Source organism: Setaria viridis, chromosome 2, assembly GCF_005286985.2.
Source record: "Setaria viridis chromosome 2, Setaria_viridis_v4.0, whole genome shotgun sequence".
Lineage (NCBI taxonomy): Eukaryota > Viridiplantae > Streptophyta > Magnoliopsida > Poales > Poaceae > Setaria > Setaria viridis.
In genome coordinates this window covers 37,938,704-37,955,108 of record NC_048264.2, presented here as the reverse complement: position 1 = coordinate 37,955,108, position 16,405 = coordinate 37,938,704, and the positions used below count along the sequence as shown (strand labels likewise).

General features: G+C 46.1%; 2 protein-coding genes across 3 annotated transcripts; one reads left to right on the top strand and one right to left on the bottom strand.

Moving 5' to 3' along the window:
* Positions 1-1,096: 1,096 nt before the first annotated feature.
* On the top strand, positions 1,097-3,979 carry LOC117845513 (probable flavin-containing monooxygenase 1). 2 transcript variants are annotated; one of them, XM_034726571.2, is made up of 5 exons: positions 1,097-1,649; positions 1,871-2,099; positions 2,179-2,348; positions 2,436-2,794; positions 3,344-3,979. In XM_034726571.2, the coding sequence occupies exons 1-5, from the start codon at positions 1,203-1,205 to the stop codon at positions 3,687-3,689; spliced, it is 1,551 nt and encodes a 516-aa protein (XP_034582462.1). In that variant the 5' UTR covers positions 1,097-1,202; the 3' UTR covers positions 3,690-3,979. The 2 variants fall into 2 exon arrangements, with proteins under 2 accessions (XP_034582462.1, XP_034582461.1); XM_034726570.2 differs by having other exon boundaries at positions 1,099-1,649; positions 2,173-2,348.
* LOC117845511 (protein DETOXIFICATION 45, chloroplastic) lies at positions 3,925-8,642 on the bottom strand. The gene is made up of 14 exons (XM_034726569.2): positions 8,167-8,642; positions 7,923-8,050; positions 7,612-7,755; positions 7,380-7,525; positions 6,962-7,097; positions 6,573-6,669; positions 6,343-6,443; positions 5,962-6,125; positions 5,513-5,584; positions 5,268-5,384; positions 5,083-5,178; positions 4,847-4,968; positions 4,378-4,434; positions 3,925-4,252 (listed from the first exon to the last, which is right to left on the bottom strand). Exons 1-14 carry the CDS (start codon positions 8,490-8,492, stop codon positions 4,231-4,233), a joined length of 1,728 nt encoding a protein of 575 aa, XP_034582460.1. The 5' UTR covers positions 8,493-8,642; the 3' UTR covers positions 3,925-4,230.
* Between the last annotated feature and the right edge of the window lie 7,763 nt (positions 8,643-16,405).

Here is a 16,405-nt window from a genome sequence, read left to right as displayed (position 1 = left end):
TAGCCATTCTAGGTCAGCATCAGGATGATATTTTGACTGAATGTTTCGTATCAACTGACTAACGTGTTAAGCGCACACGAACCACGTTAAGGTTAGAATAATATAGCAGAACTTGTTCTCCAACTCTCTTCAGATGGTCAGACTTAGCTTGCACGATTCAAGTGCACACTATATTCCCAGACAAAAATGTCTCTTTCGATCAAGTGTAATCAACACCAACAAATAGGGCATTACCCAACACAAAGCAGTAGTGGATCCAAATGACACCAGTCCTTATCTAGATATCCAGCTAGATGACGTTCACCACTCAAACAAGCCCACTTCTGATAAAAGTGTCATCAAAATGCACTCAAGTGAATCAAAAAGTTGCACACCAACGTGGAATTGTGTCAACAAGCTAAGTGCTCATACATATCTTTGTAGGTTATGGCCATAAGAGAATTTCTAAAGGTGAACTAAGACAATCCTAGCAATTTGATAGTTGCAATACAATGTGTGTAACATCACATCAGTACATCAACCTCAACAGCCCAAGATAGTATTCACTAGCTAACCTTGGATGCTGTGTTGGTAGGTATTTAAGGCCTTGCCAAAGTTGGGAGGTGCCAAATTATTGTTACAGCACTGTAGCACACTGTAGCGTTTCGTTTGTATTTGTGAATTATTGTCCAAACATTGACTAATTAGGCTCAAAAGATTCGTCTCGCAAAGTACAACAAAACTGTGCAATTAGTTTTTAATTTCGTCTACACTTAGTACTCCATGCATGCACCGCAAGTTTGATGTGATGGGGAATCTTCTTTTTGCATAGTGCCAAAGTTGGGAGTTGAGGGTGAAGTAAACAAGGGCTAAATTTGAAAGGGGCCTATAACAAACAATTACTTAAAAAGTCACCCATCAGATTTTCTGCATGGATTTCCGGGCACTGAGGCACTGAAGACTGAACACAAAAGACAACCGACAGCAAGTAGGCTGACAGGAATAAACCCTGAAACAACCAAACAACCTGGCAAGTGGTGGTGGTTCGGCCTTTGGCTCCATATGTAAAGATCCAACAGCTCAAAAAATCTAACTTATCTAAAGAACCAAACGTGAACGTTGTATAAAGGACACAGAACAGACTCCCCTCCCTCCTCCCTCCTCCCTCTTCCCTCCCTTCCAAGAAGCACTACTCCCTCCCTTCCAAGAAGCAGAGCAAGAGCATGGAGAGGAATAGGGTGGGAATTGTTGGTGCAGGTGTGAGCGGCCTAGCAGCCTGCAAGCATGCGCTCGACAAGGGGTTTAGTCCAGTGGTGTTTGAGGCTGATGGAAGCATCGGTGGAGTGTGGGCACATACCTTGGAGTCGACAAGGCTTCAAGCGCCAACGACAGCATTCCGGTTCTCAGATATGGCTTGGCCAGAGAGTGTGACGGAGACGTACCCCAGCCACTACAAGGTCATGGAGTATATAAGGTCATATGCTTGCAAATTTCAACTCCTAAAGTACATCAAGTTCAATAGCCAGGTGCTTGGTGTTGAGTATCTTGGTGCGACTGAGGAAGAGATAATGAGCTGGAAGCAATGGTCTGGGAATGGGACAGCATTCGGAACTGGGAAGGATGGAGGTTGGCGCATCACAGTGAAAGACTTGAAAGTTGGTGACACTCAGGTAAGTATATTCCATTGACATTACCTACGTTCAGAGAGTTCAGATTGATATTTTTTTTGTCCTATGTATCAACCTTATATTGGTGCATAGGAAGAGAACTGGTGAGACTGAAATTCCATAGAAAAAACAATCCAGATACACTGCTACTAAATTTTTATCTAACATATGGAACAAACTTGGATACCATACTACAACACTTTTTGTGCAATCTCCCGTCACAGGTTCTTCAGGTGGATTTTCTCATCCTGTGCATTGGAAGGCATAGTGGAACCCCAAATATCCCAGAATTTCCAGCAAATGGGCCTGAGTTGTTCAAGGGCAAAATATTGCACTCACTGGACTATTCTTACATGGATAATGTTGCTCATTTTGTTAAGGGGAAGCATGTCACGATAGTTGGCTCTGGAAAATCAGCATTTGACATTGCTGCAGAAGTTGCCAAGGTGAATGGTGAGTACAGAATTAGTGCCTCAATAACTAGAAATAGTAATTCTACTACATTGAGTCTTCAATTTCAATGCAGGTGCAGATCAGCCATGCACCATCATATATAGAACAAAGCACTGGCTGGTCCACAAGTCTAGCATATGGGGAGTTGACCTCAGTTACTTCTATCTAAATCGCATCTCACAGCTGCTACTTCACAAACCTGGTGAAGGATTTCTACGTTATATGTTGGCTACTGCACTATCTCCCTTGGTAAGTAAGAATATATTTTCAAATGAAGACACATTCAGACAATAAGCTGCAGAATCCTGAAAGATGAAAGTTTATCTGTTGTTTCAGCGATGGGCGATCTCAAAAGTGATTGAAACTTACTTCAAGTGGAGCATTCCCTTACAAAAGCATGGGATGGTACCTGACTACAGCTTCTCCTTTGCTATGTCCTCGTGCTCAATTGCAATGCTGCCAGAAGGGTTCTATGACAGGGTTGACGATGGCAGCATCATTCTCAAGAAATCCAAGGCATTCAACTTCTCTAATGATGGAATAATCCTGCAAGACAAGAAGGAAAGCATAAAAAGTGATATTGTGATTCTAGCAACAGGATTCAGAGGAGATCAGAAGCTTAGGGACATCTTCACAGCAAATTGGTGTAGAAAGATAGTGGCAGGATCACCGGATACAGTAGCTCCTCTATACCGGTACACCTTGTACAATTTTTTAGTCCACATTTAAGGTGCCCATCAAATTACATTTCATAGCATAACTGAAAGGGACAGGGAGAACATTTGCTCTACGAAACTAGTGTACCACTTACCAGCTAACAGTTTTAACAAGAAAAAATAATGGAATAATCAATGAAATAATAATTCAGTGGTGAAGTAGGAAGCCACATCACAGAGGTTTTTTCTAAGAAGGCCATATAACATATAGTAGTTCAGTAAACAAACAAACATGTAGTGCACTATCACAAGATTTCTACGAAAGTGATCTCTTTACAGTAATTAAGAAACATGCATCCTTTGCTCATCCTACTTAATAGCTTTTGAAAAGTCTTCTTATTTTTTTCGTAGAGAGCATAACGACCATAACAGTAGGTATCTTTGACTTTGGTGGACGAAGATAAGACAAGCTTAATAAATTCAAGATATGAAGTTAGAAGGAAAAATATATGTGCTGTTAACAGTATACTTGTTAAAGACTGTATGTTGGATTTAGTAATCTCATTTATGAAATTCTTATGATTACAGAGAATGCATCCATCCCCGGATTCCTCAGTTGGCAATAGTTGGGTACTCTGAGAGCCTTACTAACATATATGCCTCAGAGAGGATGGCCAATTGGGTAGCCCATTTCCTGGCTGGTGGGTTCAAATTGCCAAGCATAACATGCATGGAAAAGAGTGTAGCAGAATGGGCCAAGTACAAGAATATATACAACGGGAAATATTTTCGCAGGTCCTGCATAAGCACCGTTAACATATGGTTAAATGATCTGTTATGCCAAGACATCGGATGCAACCCTAAAAGGAAGAAAGGGTTCCTGGCCGAATGGTTCCAGCCATATGGACCTGCTGATTATGCAGGTCTCTACTGAAGGTAGTTGCTTCTTAGTGAGTATTCATAAGGAATGATGAAGAGCCCACAGTTATTACGTTCATGGCTGTACGGACAATTTAGAAGGGCTTTATCTTCAAAAAATTACTGTTACTATCAGTATAGGAGAATATTTCCACAATCTTCTGTATCCATTTTTAATTTCAGGCAGGAGAGGTAATGAACTACTATCAGCAATGTGAAACCTACAAGCAAAACTTGTCTGGTGTATGGACTGTAAGGTTTGAATCTACCAGATCTATTTAAAATAAGTCTGCAATGTTCTATGTACATTTTTCAAATTCAAGCACAGAGAAGATAAAAGATAATACTGAACACTCATCATCTATGTGAGACCTACAAGTGAACTTTGTCCAATGTACCTTTACTCTTGAACTTTAAGTTCCAAAACTACCTAATGGTTGGAAACATACACAGAAGTCAACATAATGCTAAGTAAATATGTTTTGAAATCATAATGCGCCTTTCATAAGTCCCCTTCTGCATCCTAATCTCGCCATTAGGCTAATCAGCTCCTGTGATCAACATTTTCTTGAATGTAACCTGCATATAACAGTTGAACACTTTATATCTTAGCAACCATCCTACCATCTGGTAGGCTAAAGATGCAAGTATCACAACAAATACTATTGCTACATGAAAAAATGGAAGCTACATTTTTCACTAACTTGTATCTAGGTTCTTTCTGGTGCAAAAACCACCATGGTCCTGCTCTCCATCCCAATCTGTGAAGTAAGTAAGGCACATGTTACAACTGACCAAATGCAAATTGTTTTAACAAAGCATCTGGCAATTTAATCACTGGTTATCATCATCAGTTCTGCACTTCATCAATGCAGTAATAAAGGCAAAGATTGATTACTAGAGAACAGGGTTTTCATCTATTAGGCTTGTGGCTTGTGAGCAATGAATGACACAGAAGATCAATTTATGAAAAAAAAATATTAGGAAGACCAGAATCATTGATCAAGAAAACGTAAACTCAACTAAATTTTGCAACCTTTATGGAGTAGTGCATAAGAGACGATCATACTTCTCAAATAAAAGTCAACTTCATGATTAAAAGAGTTTTTTCCACCAACAATATCCAGTTCCTCCCCAAAACATGCAGGGAAAAGTCACTGAGAAAAAGGTTACCTCATAAATCCAGCAGTCATTCGCAAACTCATGAAAAGAACCAGGCCAGCCCAAACACCAGGAAGGCCAAAAACTTGTGGAGCGTACAACAAATATAAAGAGGACAGTGCTCCGACTACCATCTGTGGACCCAAGAGAGATTAATAAATCACTGCAGAAAGGAAAACAGCACTGTATACAGAAGCAACAGCAATAGTTGCATGGTCAAAATGACATAAGTTGTTTTATGCACATACCATGGAGAAAGCTGAGTATGAGAAGTCTGAGACGCCGTAATGAAGTCCATCGAAGATAAAAGCTAGGGCATTGATTGGCTGGCTAGCACTAACAAACTTCATAAACAAAAACAGTAATGAGTAAAAAATAGTGCGACAGAGATTGAATATATCTTATCAAAGTACCACAAATAAAGAGATCATACCAAAACACCACTCCTCACAATTTGTATAACCATGGGATCTTTTGAGAATACTTCTGCAAGTCTACCAAAAGAGGCAGACAGAAGAACTGCTAAAGCAATACCAACAATCACTCCTGTCTGAGAAATAAAATTCATTTGTAAGTTCTCAGAACAAGCTACATGATAAATGTTATTTTCTACCTATATCCTTATACAAATTAGCAGCAAAAATAACTTAATATAGGCTACATAGTATAGGATATAACCTTTAATACATAGGATGTGACCTCCTTCACCTTTTCATAGTCAAGTTTAGCAAACGAACTTGCAATCAACGCCTGAAATAAGTATAAAATAAATTGAGTGCACTCAGTAGAGAGGGATTATGTCGTTCACAAACTCATAAAAAATGAGCAGGCAGGATGCAATTTGACATCTCAAGCTGTACATAAAATGCCAATTCTAAAGAGTTTCAGCAGCACTTCTAAGTCTGCAGATGCTTTAAACTAATGCTTAAGCTAATACAAGCAGGCTAACTTGCAACATTTGTTCAGAACTTTAAATCTCATAGATCAAGCTGTAGTTTTCATTGAGAAGGATAGGTTGCTCAAGTTTGCAGAAAACATAGTGAACTGAGAGAAATATTTGTGATGTTATTCGAAATAGGCAGTGTTAACAAAATACAAAAAGAAATACATAACTAAAAAGAGCTGACCTGTGCAGAAACAGCCAATGCATCCGAAAGTAACGATACTGCCAGCCATACTTGCAGACATATTTGATGAGCGGCCATAGCTAGTGCACCTTGCCTAGCAGCCATTGCAGTCCCAAGGGTCATTGTTATCAGAACTGAAAGGGTTCTCCCTAACAGCATGCCACCTAGAAAAATTTGAGAAGAGCTCACACTTGCATTCAGTGGGTAAAGTTATGCTACTAAAGAGTTCATATCATGTAACCCACAATAGTAGAGTTGCAAAATGAACGCTCATGATTAAAGACCTATATTCTAGTGAAAGATTGGACACGCCTAATAAGACATTAACTAATCTGAAGATTTATCATAGTATATGCGGATTAAAGCAATAACTTAACTCACCAGATTTGATGTACCCAACAAACTCTAGGTCTTCGATTTTTGGTGGCAGTAGAACTGCTCTTCTGCTTAAAGACCAGAGAAGTAGGAACATACCAAGATATCTGGACATATCAAGATAACAACATTATTAAGAGCACTATAAATGATAAATTATGTGTACTGTGAAATCCAGCAATTGTGTTTTGTGCGATTGTGTCTGCATGTATAGCTGAACACAGCATAGGACATACTGTGAAGCAATAGTAGCAAGTGCAGCTCCAGTTAATCCAAGTTTCAGGGAATACACAAAAAAGGGAAGTAGAACCACAGCTGAGATGTTGCCCAAACCTGAAGATGTATTACAAATTCAACAATACATTGATAGATTAATGAGCAAAAAACAAAAAAGTAGAGTGTCAGCATGCCACAAATTTTTTAGATTTCACAAGCTTTCAATGAAGCTCATAAAACTCAGAACATCCGTGAATTGTGATGTAGAAAACTTAAATTGTATATGGTTCCGGAAATGGAAAATATGCTTCTTAGTAACACATATACTGTTGCAATCATACAAGGTGGTGTACAATCAGACCAATCTAGAAGATACAACACACTAAGCTTATGAAGATCCAAGACTTACCACTGTATAGTAGAGGTGTTTTTGTATCTTTCAGTCCACGAAATACACCTTGAATAGCCAAAGAAACTACAACAGCAGGAGCACCAAGTGCTCTTACAGAAAGAAATAACCTTGCTGGATTGTGCATAGAAGATGCCTACCAAAGAAAATAAAGACTGCATCAAGGCTCTACTGAAATGAAGTCTGGAATTTAATGCGATTAATTTTCTTCATCGCATACCACGGTATTTTTTTGTATTCACAAGGAGAAAAGTGAAGAAAAAATGAGCTATAGCATTCGGAGGTGCTAGGATAAATATTTCTGGATCCTACATTCCTACTTAGTCATTACAATACAAACTTACAATGGAAAATAGAATGTGAAAAACATCCGATTATACATCACTTTGCCATTGGAATATATGAGATTTGAGCATACTTGGGAGACACCCATAATGTTGAGGAGTATTCCAGACCCCAGAATCAAAGCCGAGGCTTCGATGACACCAATTGCAGCTGCCAGGAGTAAAGCAGAAGATATGGACGGCAGCCTCTTTCTTTCTCCAATCTCGCTAGATATATTTCCTTGTGTTTATCAGCACAAAAAGTTAGCTTCAAATCTTAAATAATGTATGTTCCTTAAGGACATAACAACCCATTGTCATATGTACCTGAAGCAGGCTGTGAAGAATCATGTTTTGAAACATCTTCAGCTACGAATGAAGTTGTGATGCTTAGGAGGGGTATGTTGAAGAGCTTTGATATGATGTTAAATACTGACACGCCAACGGCAGCTGAAGCCAACTCCACAGGACCTACCAAATTTAGAGGTCAGACTTGAGACAAACACCAATAAAAGTACTAGATAATGAAATTGATGAGTTCATTTCGATTCATGTAATATAGAATTCAAGCATCCACTAAAAAATGATCCAGCCGAGGAGAAAGCCCTATTCGTAACTGATGCGGAGGGGAAATTTACCTAGGCGACCAATATATGCAGTCTCCAGTAACTGTGCCACAGGATCGATTGCTTGCCCAACTATAGCAGGTACAGCCAAATTCATGAGCTCTCTCCTAATTCCTCCAGGATGATCCCCAACTGAATTTCTGAGGACGAAATAATCACGCACAAAATAAGCAAAGGCATCACTGGACGAGTCGGCACGCTAGAGGCAAAACGCACAAGCAGTCCAGCTCTGGAATCGCCCGGGTTACGGACTCACCGTTCAGAAGCTGCACCCTCCGCGGCATCCGGCGGGGACGCACGTGCCGGAGACGGCCGGTCGCCCTCGGCGTCCTCGCCGCGGAACCCGCCATCGCCGCCGCCCGCTGAGCGAACGACGACGCGCCTGGGAAGCAGGTGGCCTCCTCCCGCCGCGGAGACCGCTCGTCTCGCGACGGCGGGAGGCAGAGAGAGCTTCGGGGCCGCGGCGCGGCGGGGCCAGCCGATCCCGATCGCTCCGCCGCCCACCCGCCGATTGCGGACGGGGAGGGAGCCGGCGGCGGCCGGCGGGCGCGGGTCCACCCGAGCCCTGGCGGTAAACTCCATCGACCGCGGCGTCGGATGATACTAGAGCGCACCAGAGCGATCGGACCGGCGCGGGGTGGCGGAGCAGTCGACTCGAGGGGATGACGAGCGGAGCGGGGCGACGAGACCGCGCGCTCGGCGCTGCCGTTTTGGCTCCTACGGTGGCGTGGCGGGGAGAGCACGAGAAGCGCGCCGGGCCGCCGGTTTTCAGTGGCCGCGTCCGGACGCGCAGTCGCGCGAGGGGTTTTGGCCCTTCGGGGCTTTTGGCCGTGCACGGCGCGCGCACGGCTGCCTGCCTCGGCCTGAACGCGCGCCACGCCCGAGGGGGCGAGCCGGCCGCGCTCGATCGCGTCGCGTGTGTTTCACGAGAAGAAGGCACGGCAGCACTCGGGGCGCCACCAGCGTACGGGTCCATGAGCAGGCCGGAGATGGGTGTGGCCGTGTGGCCAAGCGGCAGCACGGCAGTCCCCTGCTGATTAGTGAGTGTTCCTCGTGACGGTTGCGAACACTGTTTGTATTGTAGGAGTATAACCTTTTTTATGACTGCCAGAGGCAGTATTTAGGTTTCATACGTGTACTGAGTGGTTGGACCGGCGCTACAGTTCGGCCAAGTAACTGCAAGGCTGCCTACGCCGCGCCAGTACAATAGAACACCTGAGATGACGTGACACTATACGGTGTACGCATCCAATCTTTTCGGCAGCTAGCCCCTGCTTACTTGTAAAGCATATAGCTGTTTTTTTTTGTGAATTAATAAATGTGAAGCAAGGACCTTACATATTAGTTATAATGACGTTGTACTAATGTATTGTGCCAACACATAGGAAAAGACCTAAAATGATGATGTATTCTATTTGTTACACTCATAAAAAAGAGATGGAAATGAGAAGAAAAATAACACAAAAAGGTTGTAACGATTGCATTTTCTTGAGTACAAATACTTAGGCAGATTTCGAATGGAAGTGATCAAACAAATTTTGGATTTGTGTTTTTTTCATTTGCATAGATTCCTTGCTGTTTGAGTGGATTGGATATATTGTTTAGTCTAGGATGTGTACATGTCCTGATCATTCTATTCCCCCATCTCGTTGGATATGCCTTCAAAGATTATGCTTCCACCAATCTGCTATCTTTTTTCTTTACATTGTAAAATGCATTTTCATGAAGTGATTCTCTTAGTTTAGTGTTCAAGGATGGCTCATTGGTTGTACAGTGTACTTTCTTGGTGTTTCGTTTACCTCAATATTCCCTCTGTTTTCTCCCTACTCATGAATGGGACTTGGATTTAGTGATCTTGTGCATTTAGTTTCCTCAATATCTTCTTCCAAGATGGAGGAATGCTAAAGTACTCGTGAAACATAAATCCTTTTGACCTGCACGAACAGATATGACAGATTAGTTTGCCACATAGGTTAGTGCGGTAGCAGGAGTGCATCGCAGGAACCTACCACTGACACATGGTGGCAATTCGACAGCAGATGATCAGCCAGGGTGAAAGGCCGTACAGAGGGCCGAATCCTCTCCTTGAAGTCGCGAATGAGGGAGAACGTAGATGTCCGCTGAAACGTCCGCTTGCTTTAGTGAATGCACCACAACAGGGTCAGTAGTGGGCAGGGAGAAGTAAACAGAGTTGCCACTGATGGATGGGAGGTCCCTGCCCGAAACGCACAGGCAACGATCTTTGCTAAGAAAGACTGCCATATCACCAAGACTACTGGAACAAGCGCTCTCTGGTGTACATCAACCAGGAAGAAGGCGAAGGCGGAGGGCTGCCACCCTTCCAAGCACCGGTCGATGGTGTGATGCTGGAGCTGGACAGCGAGCAACATTTTTTTTTTTAGAAAATGGAATAGTTTCCGGCCTCTGTTGCACATCTGGGGACGGCCAAAATTGTTTGGGACACAAGCAACCACTGGATGCTGCAGGTGCCGAGGGTACACCTGAACGATCTGGCCGGTACCTTTCCTGATGCCGAATAGCCTGCCTTGGCATGGCAACGCGGTCCAGAGCTTAAGGTCTCAGTGGATAACAAGCCAGCGTGCATGCGTCGGCTTCGTATAGACCACCACCGGAACATTGGGGAACCAAGCAACAACCGCAATGGATGCATAAGACCAGCAAACTGCGGCGTCCATCCATGCCCTTGACCACGTGTCCTTCACCAGGAGATGGAAGATGGGGGCAAGGGGAGGGAGGTCGAGGAAGGCGCGGGTGAACGGGTGCAGGACACGGACAACGGTGGTGCCCTTGTTGAGCAGGATGAGGAGGCCGTCCGTGAACCCGACGATCCTGTGGCCGTGGAGCTCCGGCAGGCGAAAGCGGAGGCGCCTGCTGGTGGACGTGTGGAAGAAGTTGACCTGGCGGCCGTCAGCCGGGCGGACGCCATCACCGTCGCAGAGGGCAACCCAGCCGCGCGGGCGGAAGCGGACGTCCCGTAGCGTGGGGTCGCGCGGGCAAAGCCGTCGAGGCGCGCCAGGGCGCGCACGCGGCACGGAAGCTCATGTAGTCAACCACGTCCTCCGCCAGCAGCCGCTCGGCGATGACGTTGGTAATGTCCGAAGGGAGAGACGTCCAGTCCCTCCCGTGCGCCCGGCGTTCGCAGGCGACGAAACGTTGACGCTTCCGTCCGGCGTCTGCCATCGCGCCGGTGAGTTTCCGCCGGCGCAAAAGAGGAAAAGGCCGGGCCTTTCTCCCCAATCGGATCTGGAACACCAGAATAATCGATTAGATTAAACCCAGATTCAGAAGGAACGTTGAATCAATCAATTGTTCTCCTCCGCCCTCTATTGTAGAGCACACTACATCTATGCCTCCGTCTCCGATCGCAATTAGTTACTTCAATCAGTCATGGACTTGGGAAGACTTCCCGAGAGGAAGTACAGGACGGTGAAATGGTGAAAGAGCATATCGAACCTGGTAACCGTGGGTCGGCGTTGGATGGGGGAGCGGCGGCGAAAAAAAAATCCTCAAACTTTCAATCTCTACCTTCGAGTCATTACTATGCAGGACCGCTGCATTTGGACTCGCATGGCAATAACTCAAGGGTAGAGAGAGCAATGTCAGAGGATCTCATCCCGCGGCGGCGTCTCCTCTTGCCAGTAAGGGAGGAATCAGATCCTCTAACATCGGAAGAGCCTCCTCTACTGCAGAGGAACCTCAGCAGTCAGCATATGCGCGTCGTCAGTTGCGGCGACCGCACAAAAGTCCATCTCGCAGGCCGCAAAGCACCCGGTCGAGACCCATCTGAGCCCACGGCAACGCCCGTGGTGAGCTGCAACCCGCCAGCGCCGCCGTGAACCCGCCATGGCAGGCTATGGCCTATGGCGGCTCCGGCCAACGATAGCCCCGCCCCCACCGGCTGGAGCAATCACTGAGCGCCACCAGTACCAATAGGAAGAGAACAACGCCGTCGTTCGGAGCGCCGCCAATGCCAGCGGGCGGCGGCCCGGCGCCGAGGGGCCGGCAGGTCGCGCCCCGCGCGGCCGGAGCCCTGAATAGCATTGAACGCAAGGGAACAGCCCTGCCAAGTGCCAAACTGATTATCGAAACGATGATGAAAACCGCTGGGGTCATCTTCTTTGGATGGGCTGATCGAGCGACCAATGCAGGCTCTTCTCAAGACTCAGCAGTCGGCACAAACGTTGGAATGGCTTAACTTTTTTACTATTTTCTCCTTCATTAACACATGTTTAACAGGACGCCTGGTGCGACACCGCCCAGACGACGGCCACGCGTCCTGCGGGACGATCGCGCGCCCGCTCGTCAAGCCGTTTCCGCGATGCAAGCGATCGAACGAAACCAGAGCCGATTCGTCGAGGATACATGACCGTGTCGCTGGAGCCGAGTGGACGTCACAGTGGCTTGGTCGTCAGAGGGTCCTCAAGCGGACTGCAGGGAAGCACCATCTGCTAGAGGGAGGCCGGGGAAGCGCCGTCTGCCAAAGGCTTTCGTGTTGCTATCTTCAGTTCATACAGCACGTGTGCACGAACGTGCATGCGTGGCCTGCACGAACGTTCTTTCTTGCTTTGCATGTCCTGATACGTACGCCGGTTCTTCTTATCCAGCACGGACGTGCGTTCTTGGCCACCGTCTTGAGTTAGACATCTGACGCCTCCAGAGCGTCGCAGCGCCGTTGTCGTCTTGGCGCATGGCAGCCTTACGGCGCCGCCATCTTCTTGCGGCCTCCGGCAACCTCGCGCCGTCACGGTCGTCATCTTGGCGTATGTAAACCTCGTGGCTCTCGCATGTTGGCTGCGGCAGGAACGTTGTGTTGCCGCCGGAAACCTCGGGGTAGCCACGCGCGCGGCGTCGTCTCGCCTTGGCCATCGGGGGCGCCCTCTCAGCAGCATCACGGTGTCGTTGTGGTGCCGGCGCTATCGTGTCGTCGTCTCCAGCACCAACTCCGGCCCGGTAGCTCCGCGGCGTCGTCACCGAGATATGATTAAGATGGACGGCTCCTTATTTAGTTTGATTGTAACCGGTCAGCACAAGCTAATCTCGACAGAATCGGCTCAGGCTTCGTTCGATCGCTTGCATCGCGGAAACGGCTTGACGGACGGCTTGACGGACGGCTTGACGAGCGGGCGCGCGATCGTCCCGCAGGATGCATGGCCGTCGTCTGGGCGGTGTCGCACCATGCACACCGTGCGGCACTGCAGAGAATTTTCTTCGAAATTAACCCATACCTAACTGAACTTTAGCTGGGTTGTTTGGATCCCTTAGTTAAATGGTAGTTGTTGAAAATAAATGGCCATGCTACCCTTCTTTTGTTACTGCCAACTCCCCACCGCTGCTGCTCTGTTGCCGCTCTTTTTTTTCCTCTGCGCGCCAACTCAGTTCTTGCCACAGCTCCTTTGCCGCTGTCTACTTTTTGCGTCAGATAGCCAACACAGGGGAAGCCAAAACAAGCAGCTGGGTGCCTTTTTTTTTTAAACAACAACACATATGCACGCACATATTTGATATTGTTTCAAATAGTAGTTCATTGTTCACACAAATTCGCACAACTCCTAGCCATTGCTAACTGCTATTAACCCACTGATTAAATTAGATTAACTGTAGCTAGCCAGCATAAGAGCTCATCCAGGAGTTGCAGATAAAGATAAGTCGAGCAAGCAAGCAAGCTAGGTAGCTCCACAATGGTCAAGAGTAGTACTTCCACCGGCGCCGCCATGAAGAAGAAACTGATGAGCAAGAAGTCGGAGAAGGAATAAAACGGCAGTGGTGGTTACAGGACGACGAGAAAGCAGAGCAGCCACTGCAGGGAGCCGGAGAGCCCATCCTACAGATTAGCGCTCAGGAGCATCTTCTCCTGCAGAAACAGCAATCAGCAGCCGGACAGCAACAACCGGAGCAAGGCTCCGCGCCGTCCATCTGCAAGCTCAAGGACAGCGACAGCAGCCATAACCACAGGGTGGCTGTTGGTTTAAAAAAAATTGATACCAAACAGATCGTTAAAGAAAAGAGATAACACTAGAAAGTTCTCTCTTTATAATGGGTAGGGTTCCTTTTATAGTATCTCATGAGCCACTTCACATTCTAAAAATATCCTTCCTCAACCACTACATTCCTAGTATATGCCGTACATAAAGTCATTGGGGGTAACGTGTACAAATTGAATTCCTCCACGTGGTCACGTTTCTCACGCCTCTAACCTTCCAACCTCAGGACTTTATCCTTGCATTAGATCGCTCTTCCAGCCTCGCGTCTCCACTCCCGGCCCGAGATAGTTGTCCAACCTTTAGGTACCTGGTTCCTTTTGCTGCTCCGAGAACTTATAACCTCGCTAAGTCTCCTTTTACATTCTGTTCCTGAGTAAAGAGTAAAAAAAGTGAAAACTCAATGTTCGAGATTGACTTCGAACACTCGAGGGTTAGCTCAATTGGAGTTTAGTCATAGCTAACAGTTGCCAGTTTCGAGTCCTCAAAGTAACAAAGAAGATGCGAAGTTGCGAGTTTCACTACCAGAATAGTTTACATAAGAAGTTGCGAGGCTAACTAAGTTTTATTCCTTGGTCAAGAACTTGCGAGGTTAGAGAGTTTTTACCCACAAACGGCGCTCGAGGGTGTTTAGTTTTTTATCGATCCCCAACAGTAGCCCCTCATGGGCGAGGGTCGACTCCGACGGGCTGAACCCGCGACAAAGGATCGTTCTATTAAAAATGTCACCCTCGAGCATCGAAGGAGAGATGAGCCAACAATTACTTCTGCGCCTAATGTGTCGATTCCTTGTGACAAAATGTTGCCTCAGATCTTAGACAAATATGGTGCTAAGCTTCATCAGCTTACTCCTAACTCCTTCGTGGCACTTTCTAAGTTTTACTGGATCGAGCGCACGTTCAGAGGCACAATTGATGTTGATGACTTTGCGAGGCTCTTCGAGCTTCATGTTCATAAAAAGAGAATTGAGTTTGATAAGGAGGAGGGGTTGTTTGAGACGCAATTCGGCTGTTGCACGTTTACGACTCGGAGGAAGAATGAAAGCAAGAAAATTTTTAGGGTCGAGCTTTCTATGGCACAGAAAAACAGATGGGACGATGAGTGGCTCAACTATTGTTTTTACATCAAGGTGGATATGTTCGAGGCTTCCGACTATGGTCGACTGTTCTACCCATTTTTTAGCTCAATGTTCCCTTTGAACATTCCAACTACTCCTCCATTTTTAAGAAAAAGGCTTTCCAGGTTTGCGAGGATGCCTTTGTTCTTGCTTGCTCGTCTATTGTCGGGTGAGACCTAGTAAAGGAATTTCTGGCTGCCGACATCTAGCCCCTTACTCGCGGATGGGCGCTAAAGGAAATTGTGATGAAGACGGTACCATGGTACCCAAGACTGATTCCTTTTCTAGTTTTTGGAATGAGTTTGTCGGAGGGGGTCAACGCTGGTGCTTTTGTTGACGAGATCGAGAGGCGAGCTGTAGATATTCTTGGGCCTTGTCATGAGAATAAATTTATGTCTACTCGTAAGTTTGTTACGCGTGATCTCCGAGTGAACCGTGTTTTTTCAGAGATGGGCAGAGAGGTTGAACCTCGCACCGAACCTCGCAAACCCTCAAGCGGATGCACGAGACTGGCGTGACTGGCTCTGTTGAGATTGGTGGGAATGGCATCAAGGGGAAGAAGAAGAAGAAATCTGAGGACTCATCTTGTTTGCCTATGGTCGAGATCAATAAGAAGTCCAAGACCTCTGGCCTCGAGGCTCTTAAGAAGAAAAGCTTACTTGGTTAGGCCTCTTATGCCAATCAGCAGTTGAGCATTTTTGGCAAAAAGCCGGGATTGTCAAGAGCTGTGTGCCTACAACGAACGAGTCCGAGGCTAAGTCGGATACGATCAAGTCAGAGCTCAAAGCCGTCAGAGCCTTGGCTGGATTGAAGCTGAAAAAATCTGGAAAGAAAACCGGAGTAAGGATGGTAAATGTCCCGGAAGATGATGTTGATGACGAACGATTTTTGGACGAGGATTCGTCTCTGGCTTTGTCTTTGCGCCTCAGAGCTAAGGAAAGATCTCCTCGAAAAGAGCTACACCCCGAGGCTGCTGATGCTGCCAAGGATGACAAACCTAACCCGGTGCGTGGTGAGCTAGGTAAAAATATCATCAAATTTTCGCCTAAATTAAGCTTCGTAGATTCCAGCGGCGCCTCTATTAAATTTTTGATGGAATTGCAAAATACTGTTGGCACAGTTGGAGAGCCATACAACGAGCCCTCGATGCTTCTAAGGGTGGATCCTTTACCCGAGGGCTCCGCTCTGCCCCAGTCCATGGCTGATTACAACAAGGCTTTTGGCACCGATCTTAGGGAGAAATTATTGTTTGTTCATGTGCCTAGGTCAGGTGAGGATGATGATCCTTAAAATCCGGTGCTTTTGTGGGGGTCGAGGGACTCACTCCGTGTTGTAGATGAAACAGCGAAGGCAACTTTGTGGAAGGCTAAAATTGATGT

What these genes read in the sequence shown, in the direction of transcription:
- LOC117845511 (XM_034726569.2), bottom strand. Translation starts at nt 8,492, where the DNA reads ATGGAGTTTACCGCCAGGGCTCGGGTGGACCCGCGCCCGCCGGCCGCC. An exon ending in CTTGCTACTATTGCTTCACA is followed by an intron (nt 6,444 to 6,572) that starts GTATGTCCTATG and finishes TGATATGTCCAG; the next exon opens with ATATCTTGGTATGTTCCTAC. An exon ending in CAGAAAGAACCTAGATACAA is followed by an intron (nt 4,253 to 4,377) that starts GTTAGTGAAAAA and finishes TGTTATATGCAG; the next exon opens with GTTACATTCAAGAAAATGTT.
- LOC117845513 (XM_034726570.2), top strand. Translation starts at nt 1,203, where the DNA reads ATGGAGAGGAATAGGGTGGGAATTGTTGGTGCAGGTGTGAGCGGCCTA. An exon ending in CTACTGCACTATCTCCCTTG is followed by an intron (nt 2,349 to 2,435) that starts GTAAGTAAGAAT and finishes CTGTTGTTTCAG; the next exon opens with CGATGGGCGATCTCAAAAGT. An exon ending in ACAGTAGCTCCTCTATACCG is followed by an intron (nt 2,795 to 3,343) that starts GTACACCTTGTA and finishes TTATGATTACAG; the next exon opens with AGAATGCATCCATCCCCGGA.